Raw genomic sequence first — 12,250 nt, 5'->3', positions numbered from 1 at the left:
ACATCTGTAAAGCACCTGCAGCTCAGAGGAGGCAGTCGCGGGCCCTGCGTGGGTGCATGCGTGTGTGCGTGCGTGCGTGTGTGCGTGACCGTGTAAGAGCGCACGCTCGAGCATGCGTGAACACATGCTCAGATGAAGACGTTGGAAGGCGCTGAGTGTGGGTGTGTGCGAACTCTTCACTGTCGTTCCTTATGGAAAGAACTGGCTCAGACAAGCACTCTTTCACAAAGAGACCCAAGCGAGTTCGTGAGATGTGGGGAATAATTACACACTTTAACTCATCGACTGGCCGTGGTCCAGCCGAGAGCACTTGCGTAGTGCGTGAAGCCCTGGGTCAGGGGCCCGGCACCACCCGGACACAGGTCTACATGTGTCAGGCAACGTGTACGACAGGCAGTGAGCCGGGACCCCAGGCTGTGCCATCTGGTTCTCACCCAGCTCCGAGGAGGCTCTGTTGTCACAATTTCTGAATCAGCAAAGGTCTTGTGGACGCCCACACTGTGGTGCCGTCAGTCACCCTCTGCTTCGTTCTGCCTCCTCTCCCCTCTGCTAGAGCATTCCGTTGCATTTCCCGTCTTTAGAGAAGTAAAACAATGTGTGAGGAAGTGACAAAGTCTAGGGGTGGCCTGGCCTTTGGCCTTCCTTTGGATACAGCCGCAGAGGCTCAGCTTCTGTTCAGGAAATGGCTGAAGTGGGCAGGGCTGAGAGAGGACCGAGTCAGAGCAGGCCAACTAAGGGAGATGGTAGGATGGCTCAGTGAAGAAACAACACTGGTCATCCGCTGGCCTCAGTTTGAACTTAGAGACCATGTGCTGGAAGGGAAAAGCCAGTGCCTGACCTCCACTTGCACCCGCACAGAGAAACAAACAGACCAACAGTCTGGTGTCTGCCCTGCTATCGCTCTAATTTCACGTCAGCACTTGTCTGTCCTCTTAAGGCCTGAACAAAGATGCTGATGAGATCACATGGTTGAAATGGGCCACATCTGCCCAGCCGATTCGTTTACAGTCTGGCTTTTGACATCACCAGAGTGTAAAGGGGGCCTGCTGAAGCTCTGGCAAAGAACTCTGGGCTTTCCCAGGAGGAAGTCTTGGAGAACTCAAGGAGATGTTTAAGCTGAGTCGTCTGCCCTCTGCCTGGTTTCAGAGCCAGCTGCTCCTCCAGGGCTTTCCACTGTTGCTGGAACACTGGAAAATAAGTGTTTTGGTTTGGATGGTAAATGTCCCAGGGAGGAGTGAGAAGCGTGGCACCAGCCCAGGGCTCTGGTGAGGGCTGGTGTAACCTTTAAGAGGCGGGTCTGGTTGGGAAGGAAGGCGGTCGGCCTGGACGCTGGCTCCTCCTCTCTCACTTTACCCTGTGAACACCTGAGTAGCTGCTTGTCTCCTCTACCAAGTGAAAGCAACAACGGAGACCATCAGTGGTGAACGAAACTGTGAGCCAAAACCTCCTTTTTTAAAGAGTTATTTTGAAGTGTGTGTGTGTGTGTGTGTGTGTGTGTGTGTGTGCGCGCACGCGCGCGCGCGCGCGCGCGCGTGCGTGCCCGCAAGTGCGTTGGTCGCTCATTGGTACTGGTGCCTGTAGAGCCCACAGGTTTTAGAGCCTCTGGAGCTGGTTTACAGGCAGTTTGAGCTGCCCTAAATGGGTGCTAGGGACTGAACTTGGTATTTTGTCACCTCAAGACCGGCTGATGAGCACACACAGATGGTGACGGCTTTCTTTTGTGTCCTTTTGAGAGACTTGCTTGGCTTGGTTTGCTTGGTTTGGTTTTTGCCCTCAGTGCCAGAAGCGTGCTCAGCCGTGAAGTTCCATGGACGTCCCTTTGGCTTACCCCGGCCTTTCTTGGCAAACTGCATTTTTGGGCTCATACACTGCTTCTCCTCTATGGCCTAGCCAGGCATTTCAAGTAGGAAGGGCTGGGAAGACTTCAAGATAACCAGAAAGACCAAAATTAGTAAGCACACCTAGAAGGAAGCCAGGCTGCCCTGCCTCGGTGGGTGTCCTTGGACCAAGACTACGAGCCCAGTGTGGGCCAGGGGCCTCTGCTGTAGTTAGCGTTCTGACCCAAGAGTAAGCACGAGGAGGCTGAGGCCGGTGGCCAAGTTCAATCAAGACTTGGAGCCCGAAGCCGCCTGCTCTCTGAGTCCCAGATACCCATGAGATTTGACAAACGAACTCTCCTGGTTCTCCCTGGCTCAAAGACACTTACTGCAGACCAACCAGGGAAAGAGTAATTCCAAGGAACATAACCCACCTGTGATCTGCTCGTGACCTCATCTCCTCACACCTTTCTGCTCTCAGGGCTTCGGGATCAGAAAGGGTGTGTATGGACTCAGTCATCTCAGGGGCAAGTCCCAAAATATCATTTGTCGGTTTTATTTGGCCAGTTACAGGCATTTAAGAAACAGCACTCACTCTTCTTATTCTGGTGTGGAAACAGGAAAAGGCCATCTAGGAATTTTAGAGATTAAAGGTAAATTCACTGGTTTTTTTTTTTTTTTTGTTTGTTTGTTTTCTGTTTCACCTTGGACCTGGCTTGATCCCAGGCAGGCTGCTTCTCACTCAGGATCTAAGCAGCCCAAGGGACCCAAGACAGGAAGTTCTTCTCCGTGAAGCTGACACCCATTGAGTGATGATCTTATTCCTGGTAGCTAGTGAGAACTGGAGACAGCAAACCCAGCTGAAGGGGGCAGAGGACAAGTCTTAGAGCCACTGTCCTTAACACAAGAATAGAGTTATTATCAGTTAGCAGAGGATACCTGGGGAAGATAATAAATGTCCGGATACAAAAACTGACACTCAGAGAGGGCAAGTGACTTTCCTGGTGTGACACAGTAGGGCAGCAGAAACGACATTGCAATGGGGAAAATAGAATGATAATAAAACATCTGTTAAGTCCATTGCCTGCATGGGCATTTAATGGGGAAAGGCTGACTTTGCCTTAAATATGCACTGCCTGTTGGCTTAGCATTGGTGTCTGTCAGTTTGACACACGCCTGGGAAGAAGGAACCTCTGCTGAGGAACTGCTCCATTCGATTCAGCTGTGGGCAGGTCTTGATTGCTAACTGCTGTAGGAGGGCCGGGCCATGGTGCACGGTGTGACCCCTGGGCAGGTGGCTCTGCACTGAAAAATAAACTGAGCAAGCTGGTAAGCACTGTCCCCCACGGTTTCTGCTTCCCATTCCTGCCTCAGCTTTCCTTCGTGATAGTCCGCAAACTAAGCTGCAACAAACCCTCTCCTTTCTGGTGTTGCTTTGGTTACGGCAACAGAAGCCAAACTAGAAGAGCTGTCTTCTCAGAACCACCCTCGTCATCTTCCTGCCTTTCTGTGGTCCCCAGTCATCGTCCATGTACTTCCAGGACAACCTTTTTAGTTACAACTTATGAAAGATAACATTTAATGCTTATCTTGATGCGTCTGGTTTATCTTGTTTTACCCCCCACATGGGCCATCTATTTAGCTGCAAATGACAGGGTTTCAGCTTTCTTTACTGACAAAGAAAACCCCATTGTGTAGGCGTGCCATTCTTAAAAAATTCATTCAACTGTTGGTTAATACTTAGACTGTATAGCTTGGATATTGTGATTAGTGCTGCAGTAAACATGAGCATGAAGGTGCCTCTCTGGAAACTGAGAAATCAAAGCATACATATGTCTGGATAATACAGTCATTGTGGCTTTTACACACACACACACACACCACAGGATCTTGTGAACTCCAAGCTTTGAACTCCTGATCTGTCTGCCTCAGCCTCCCAAGTGCTGGGATCACCGGCATGCATCACCACTGTGCCTACCTCTGCAACTAACTCCCTGGGAATCTCTGTGCTGTTCTCCAGAGTGGCGATAATAACTTATATCCCCACCAAGAGTGTACAGGAATGGCTAAGAGCTCTTCCTGCTCTTCCAGAGGCCCTGAGTTCAGTTCCCACCCTCCACACCCTGGCTAACTTCAGTTCCAGGGACTCTGACACCCTCTCTCCCTCTTCTGACTTCCACAGGCACTCATACATAGCTCTCTCTCTCCCCCTCTTTCCCCCTCATCCCCTTCCTTCCTCCCTCCCTCTCTTCTCTCCCCACAAAATAAAAATGAAAAACTCTTTTAAGGAGTTTCTTCCAGTCTGCTTCATTACTCGTATTCATTTACTCAGTGACAGCCATTCTAACTGAGGGAAGCTAATGACTCAACATAGTTTTGACTTGCATTCCCCCATGATTAATGCTATCAAGCATTTTTCATCTCTTATGGTGAAGGTTCCTTCTGGTCATGTCTGTAAGCTTCCTGCATATAGATGTCCATGCTTTCCTATGATTAGTAAGGCTGTCCACTACTATTTCACTGGAAAGTTTCTCCATGCTACTAATCTTTTGTCTCCTTGCCTTTGGATAATCTGGATGTTTGTTGATTGAATGACCACAGATTTGTTAGGTTCTCTCCTCCTCCACTTTGGTGTTTTGAGACAGGGTCTCTCTGTGCAGCAATGGCTGTCCTAGAACTCACTCTGTAGACCAGGCTGCCTCAGAAAGCCACCTGCCTTTTTCCCAAGTCCTGGGATTAAAGGCGTCTTCCACTGCCTGAATTTTCTTTCTTTTCTTTCTTTCTTTCTTTCTTTTCTTTCTTTCTTTCTTTCTTTCTTTCTTTCTTTCTTTCTTTTTTCTCTTTCTTTCCTTCCTTCCTTCTTTCTCTTTCTTTCTTTTCTTTTTCTTTCTTTTTCTTCCTCTCTCTCTCTCTTTTTCTTTCTTCTTTTGGCCTGAATAAGTTATTTAAAAAGACTTTATCTTCAAGCTTAGACAGTATTCTTCCACCCAATCTAGTCTATTGCTGAGGCTTTCAACCAAAATTTTTAGTTGACATATGTGGCTCCCTTATTCCTAAGATTTAATTTTTTTTTTTTTAAAAAAATTCTCTTTGCTGAGTATCTCATTCATATCCTATATTCTCTTCTGTGTGTATTTAAATGTTTGTGGCTTTAATTTCACTGAGCTTTAAGAAAAGTTTCATCCATTCCTCTTTCCTTAGGATCTATTACTAGAGTTATGATTCTCACTGATTGACTTACATGTTTGTATGTATGTACAGGTAAACAGTTCAGTGTGTTGTGCTTGTGGAGATCAGAGAACAACGTGTGGGAGCCAGTTATTTCTTTCCACCAATTAGGTCCCAGAATAGTTACTCAGCCTTGGCTGCAAGTGCCTTTACCCACCCAGCGTCTCGCCAGCCCCTAGGCAGCCTTTCTTTGACAAACCAGGGCAGTCTGCCTGTTTTGGACACTTTGAGGAGTTCATTGTAGTTGCGAGGACCACTGCAACCACACCACTACTCAAGTCATCACTCGAGCCAGACAGCCTGGCTCTAGGCAACATGCCCCAGCTATAGAAGACGCCACTGTGGGCAAAGCGAGCCTTTGTGAACTTTGGAGGACCCTGCTCACCTTGCAGTATTCTCACTCAGGACTGGAGGAGGTGGCTGGAGTTTCATAATCACCAGGAGTTGAGGGCTCTGACACTCTCGGTAAGTCCAGAGCTGGAATGTGAGGAAATGACTAAGAACTCCAGTGACTCAGCCAAACATTGATGATCAGTGTAGTGAGGCTTGTGATTGGCAGGGCTAGAATTGCACGCAGTGCTGATCGGTGAAATAATATCTGTGCATGCCACGGCCCTCTTGCTATATAAGCAGGCTATTCTCCACTTCTTGGTCTAATCTGGGAGGCTCCTTCTCCCCTGTGCACTCTTAGGTATTGCCCCATTAGACCCTAATAAAAGTATCCTGTGAATGGTCTTTTGCCTACATGTGGCATGAAGAACAGACCAAAAACCTGGGTGACACAGTGAGAGGGCAGTTGAAGATTTCTGAGTTCTGAAGGCTCTAATACCCTCAGAAAACTCAGCATTGACGTCAAAAGAGTTGGCTAACAATTCCAGAGAGCAAGAAGCAAACTGTCAAGTATGGTGGAGGTACTGAATGTGGAGAAGCTTTGACTATGGATGAGGTTTAATATGCGAGCTGAGCCTACAAAGACGGCACATCTGTTTGCTCCAAGAGTCTGGAGAGAGCTGAGAAGGGTTCAAGACCAAGGTTTCCAACCCCACAGCTTGAGAGCTACAACTCCAGCCACTAGGTGTTGCTTCTTCTAAGCCCAAGGCAGTGAAAAGGCTTTGAACCATAAGCTCCTTGTAGTTTTCAAGACTTTGAGAGCTAAGCCTAGCTTGAGAACCGCTAGAACTTGGGCCTGTTACTACTGAAATGGACTGCCTGTCTAGCCATGTTCAGATACAGCAACATGATCCCTCGTCCTGGAAAGCAGTCACTCGGGACACCATAGGCAACAGCTTCTACTCCTGGCCCTGTTGTATGTACCGAGAGGGCAGGCTGCTTACCATGTTTGACTTGGAGGTACTTTTTGGACAAAGTTTGGATTACATGCCAGCCAGCTGATGGGCTAGCAAAATACAGAGTCTGTGAGTTCTCAGAGACAGGAATGTGTAAGGCTTTATGACCCCTGCAGCCATCCAGACTCAAACAAAAGTTCTCTTTGTAGGTAGCTCCTGGCTACAGCATTGAGGGTTCACCGGAAAATTATATAAAACTTGTTTTCAAAGCAAGGCTGCTGTACAGACTTCAGGATAGACAGCGAGCCTATGTGGATTGTGAACCCTGCCAATGGCTGGGATTGCCAGCATCCACACTGGCTGTATGAGCGGAGGCTTTTTCTCCTTAATCTCTGTAGAGGGGTGGCTTTCCCTCCCTGTTATGAAGCAGGGAGGTGCTAGAATATTTTTTTATTTCTTACTACAATTTTGTCCCAGGCCTCTGAATCTCACAAGGCTCTGATGTTCTTTTAACTGTCTCTCACCTCAAAATCCAGCTATATACAATTTTTGTCTGGGTCTTTTCTCCACAGGGAGTGAGTGCTAGGTACCTCTAGTCCTCCATCTTGGTAGTCCCTCCAAAATGTCTTGACAGCCAGCAGACCAGCAGCACCTTGGATTGCTCCTTCAGTTGAGTTCTTACAGCTGTCCTTTCCTTTAATTTTATCAGTATAAGAAAGCAGTGGTCTTCTTTTGGGTTATGAATCTGATTGAGAGCCAGAAAACAAACCACACATATGCACTTCTGGAAGCTTTGTTCTTTAATGAGCCATGGAGTGACTTGTTCAGCAGGCTGCTTTTGTGTACCATACAGTGCAAATTCTGAGAGACGCAAACTGCACTTCATACAAATGTCCTGCCCCCTCAAAAAAAAAAATTACAAAGTGCCACTGACTGCATTAGGAGTGTCATCAGTTCTGTGAATGAGATAAGTCATTCTTACAGAATTCTTAAACAGTAAAGTGGCGTATTTCACAGGATATGTCCTTTTATAATACATAGTATTTTAAAATTTTACACTCACCGTACTTATAAATTACTTTAAATCCATTAAAATAATATAATACTAATCTGTAGTCCACACCTTTCCCATAGTAAATACAAATACTTGGTTCAAGAGGTGCAATTTTTGTATGACCTAAGAGGGTTGATAAATAGGCATTTAGAATGGGTGGGTAACATGGTGACAGACCCATCGTTAGGGCTTTTTTGAAGTTTAAACCAGAAGATCAATGGAGATTACCCATTTAACAGCAAATCAAGTGAGAGAATGTTCCAGAGAAACGTGATCAAGACCCCAGGGATGCAGAAAGTCAGGGCTCCTACAAACCTGAAGTTCTTACTACTAAGGCCAGCATGGGTTTGGGGCGCAGTGCTGGGAAGTTATCGAAAGGGTGTGGATGGCTAGAACACACCATTCAATACCGAAGAGTGCAGGTCCCAGGTCTATTCCCCAACAAGAACCTTCAAAGTGGCTGAGAAGGCCACCTGGACAACTTCTTTCTATAGCTTCAACTCTCTCAATCTCATACACCTCCTGAGAATCCTTCCTTCTCTCTAGCTTATTAGTTAATGGTAGAAAACACACAGCTAATGGGTATTAAGGGGGAATACCACCTTGATGGATCATTTCATGTCTGCACACTTCTGTGACTCTGTCTTTGTGATACACGGAACAGTCTTCATCCCCTATGCAAGGTAAGAGTGACAGCAAGCAGGTTTCCAAAGACTGGCCCTAGTGATCTGTGCCCTGAACTCACATCTGTCTCGCCCAGCAACACTCATCTCTCCCTTTGTTTCAGATGCCCAGAGTGGCCACAGAACCTAAACGGCAGGAAGTACAACTTATGTGCAAACTAAGCATGTTGCCTCCCTGAATCCTGCCTGCATTTGCTTCAATCTGTGATGCAGAATGAATTTGCTTCTGCCAAATTTTCTATGATACACAGCTACAGACACACATTAATGGGTAGAAAAGAAAATGCAGGGGTTATCGAGGGCTAAAGTATGTGACGTAACTAGAATGCTCTGAAATATGAAACACAGGCTTCGCCTGTGAGCCACTTCATTGCTGGGAGAGAGATTCTCTGAGGCACATTTTGGGATTGAAGAGCAGTGAGGCAGAAGCAACAGAGAACAGCAAACCTGATGTGGACTGTGTCATGAGTGAATGCAATATAGTGTTGCTATGTGGTGATGCAGAGGCCCTGATAAGAACCAAAGGGAGTAGAACATTTGGTTCTGGCGGTACTGAGTTATGGCTTCATCCCTATCAGACCAGTAGTACCTGCTGACCCAAGAACATGGTTCTTTTTCTCAAAGGAGCCTACCTATACTTGCTGAGATAATTCTTATAATTGTGTGAATCCCCGCCCCCGTTCTGGTGGCTTGTTAAATGATTAGAAATTCACAAATCTAGCAACTGAAAGTTTTTATTTAACTTTATTCAAATTCAGGTTTTAGGTCCCTGAGAAAAACGTCTTTTAGTATCAATTACCTAGTTCCTACAAAGTGACCTATGTAGGTTTTTTTTTTTTTTCTCAGCCCCAAATTTACCATTTGCCTTATAGAAAAACAAGCCAGGTGTGGTGGCACATGCCTTTAATCCCAGCGCTCAGGGAGAAAGAGGTGGATCTCTGGGAGTTCAAGGCCAGCCTGGTCTACAAAGCAAGCCCAGGACAGACAAGCCTACACAGAAAAACTCTTGTCTCGAAAACAAAACAAAACAACAAAAAACAAAACTAAACTGAAAAACTTTAGGGGGAGAATGTGTGTCAAGTGCCGAGTTCAGGCCATTCCTCTGAAACAAAGGGCCCTGTCCTGAGCCGTGCAGAGAGCAGCAGTCACCACCCCCAGCAGCTATTCTCCCTAGCCACTAAAACAGACTGTAGAGTTAGCAAGGACCAAAGCAGTACCCCACCTTGTCACAGCCAAGCTGGCTTCTTTTAGGACAGTTTCCAAAATTCTTATTGTTAATGCTTGAGGGATATACAATTTACCATTTTCTGACTAATCACTGGGGACGTTTTCAAAGCTTCCTTCATGTGTCTCAACACTAAACCCATACCAGGGAGAGGGAAGACCCCTGTCACCATGGGCTGCTGTTTAGAATGATGCCACAAGTCTCATCTATAAGAGCCGGCCAATGAGCACTGGAGCAGCGGCATGAGGTTCACTGTTGTTTAAGAGGAGAGACGCTGTCTTACCAAAAGACTTCCTATTCTCATAACTTCAAACCAAGAAAACCAAAATTCAGGTTATAGATGGTAAAGGCTCTTCTTGGAACAGTGCATGTGGTAGTTAGACAAAATGTATTTAGTGACTTTAAAAATAAACATTTTCACATACTTAAGAAATGGTATCATGTTTCATTTCACATACATTATAAATAGCAAAAACATTTCTATTCCCACAATTGCTAGTACATGATGCTTCCGACATTATAACTTAGGTACATGGAGACCACCAGTGATGAAAAAGATGCCCTTACTTTTCCCTCAACCCAGGGGTGACTGGTTCTCACCACCTGTCCAATGGCCTCTCATCTGTAGAAAGAAACTCCACGGGAAGAAGGGGGAAGCACAAGGTTAGAAAGAACGAGGCCTATACTATACATGTGTATTTACAGTAAACTTCAGGAACAAGTAGATTAACAAAAATAGCTTCAAGTAGTCCTTGATTCTTTTCATCTAATACTGATGGTCTGAGAAAAAGAAGGTAAAAGTTAAATAGATCATATTAAAACGTTCCAAACTTTTTTTGGCAGCTTTCTGTAACACTCATGCAACATTGTATCTGAACACTTGCAGAGAAGTGATTAAATGGTCACATCGGCTATGGTGGTACTCCACCAGATGAACAGGCTCGGATACAGTCTTCAGTTTAGTCTATACAAGAAAAGCCTGGATCAATCAGGATGAAGCCTTCACATTTAGGGACTACCTAAATGTGTCTTTGACATATTAAAAACAAACAAACAAAAAAACTAGAGGAATCTGATCTAGTAATCAGGGTGGTATGGCTAACAGAATTTTATCCCATGCAATATATTTGGCAGGAACTAACCAGGAGTTAAACCAGCACTGATTATACCAGATGTCAACAAGGGGCAAGCATGGTCTCTTCACTGTATGACTAGTTAGCTGAGACATGCTCTGGAGGTTAATGGGAATCACAGTTTCTATTTCCAAAATATAACATGAAGTATTTTGTAATTAAATTTAAAATAGAGGGCTTAGGTTTTTTGCTTATAAATCCTTGGGCAAATTTTTATATTTTACCACAATTCCTACCATTACAAATTCAAAAGCTTTTGCTTTTATGGTTAAGAGAGGTTTTTATGTTTTCTTCAAATACTAGAAATGAGAGAGCATTCCTCAGGATCATAACAGCCCCATAATTCAGTAACTAACTGTGGGAAGGAAAAGGGGGATGGGGGAAGCAACTACTGTTGGTCAAAATCCCCCAGGTTCTAGGTGGCTTTTAGTGAATCTCAAATAAAATACAGCAGCCAAGGCACAGCTGGCCCATCCCTAGAAAGCTTCAGAGAGGTCTCATCTGCAGGAAGCCCAGCGATCCAGCACACAAACTGTCGCCTGAAACAAGAGGCAAGACCATCAGGACTGACTGTTACAAAGTGAGCAGAGGAGGCCCCAAAGATGAGATGTGGGGACATATCTGTCCATTCAGACCATAAACTCATTACTTCCAAAGAGTGGTAGCTGCTGTGTAGAGCTGCAGTCCGGGTCCACAGTTTTCTTTCTGCCAGATGTGACTGTCCCCTCTGGGGTCTCTTTGGTTTTTTGAGGTGAGTTTTTCACATTCTTTAACTTTTGTTTGCCCTTTTCAGGGTTGAAGGTTCCTCTGCTGATGAACTGAGGCCTGTCTTCTAGAGATTTGGCTTGGTTTAGTGGTCCCTCCGTTCCCAAGGCCTCATAAGCTGAGGCAGCTCGGTAAAATGGAGACTTGGAATAAATCTGAAATCTTTTTCTAGTGCCATGAGATGACGTAGTGTTAGATAAACATGAAGAAAGGGAAGAACTGACTGAGTCCAAAGAGTCTGGCTGCTTTCTTAGCTGCTTTCGCAACTTGCTTGAAGGCTCAGACTTGCCAGCTGCTTTCAGGGAGCTAAGGGCTGAGCTTCTCTCTTAATGTAAAAACAAAAAATTAAATTGTGCATTGTAGAGTCCACTTAAGCAACATCACATAACAAACAGAAGCCAGTGTTCACATGTGAAACTGAATGGGTTAAAGTTTTGAAGATCTAGTCGATTTTGTACAGAATCAGTCCTTTAAAAGTTCTCTTGGAGCTGGATGGTGGTGGCACATGACTTAGCACACTCAGGAGGCAAGCCAAATGGATCTCTCTGAGTTTGAGGCCAGCCTGGTCTGCACAGTGAGTTACAGGACAACCAAGGCTAAACAGAAAAACTCTGTCTTGGAAAAAAAAAAAAAACAGAAAACAAAAAACCCACACATAACACATAAGCCCAAAGCGGAGTCTTTTTTACAAATGGTCTGAACTCCCGTGAAAAGATAACAGGTTCCTAACGAATCATGGGTCTTCGTGATGCTTCCTCATAACTGTTCACTAGATTTAATTTTGGTAACTTACCACAGGGGTAAAAGGCAGTAATCACAGTAATGCCCACCCTGTGGCCATTTTTCTAAGATGCCCACACTGTGCCCTACTGCGAAGGCAGAACTGCTACATTAACTGAGTGGTGTCTCTGAGGAAGACAGAATTATTATATATTCTGGGAGCCTTTGGAATGATGACTGTTCTAGGTCTCTGACTGTGTCATATTCAAACATACCAGACTTCCCTAGTATTTATTATATAGCTTCTTGGCTGGCATGGAACTTCTATAGACCAGGCCA

The 12,250-nt window shown here is 45.3% G+C and overlaps 1 protein-coding gene across 6 annotated transcripts in view; it reads right to left on the bottom strand.

Annotated features, from left to right (window-relative positions):
• Window positions 1-7,108: 7,108 nt before the first annotated feature.
• Window positions 7,109-12,250, bottom strand: part of Myo9a (myosin IXA) — a 223,638-nt gene continuing 218,496 nt past the window's right edge. For all 6 annotated transcript variants that reach the window (XM_060375378.1, XM_060375373.1, XM_060375386.1 and 3 more), the window contains one exon: window positions 7,109-11,516. In XM_060375378.1, the coding sequence (XP_060231361.1) occupies window positions 11,056-11,516 (461 nt within the window). In that variant the 3' untranslated portion in view covers window positions 7,109-11,055. The remainder of the gene's footprint in view (window positions 11,517-12,250) is intronic.

The sequence above is a fragment of the Meriones unguiculatus genome, chromosome 1 (genome assembly GCF_030254825.1).
Source record: "Meriones unguiculatus strain TT.TT164.6M chromosome 1, Bangor_MerUng_6.1, whole genome shotgun sequence".
Classification (NCBI taxonomy): Eukaryota; Metazoa; Chordata; class Mammalia; order Rodentia; family Muridae; genus Meriones; species Meriones unguiculatus.
This window is presented reverse-complemented; position numbering and strand designations above follow the sequence as displayed.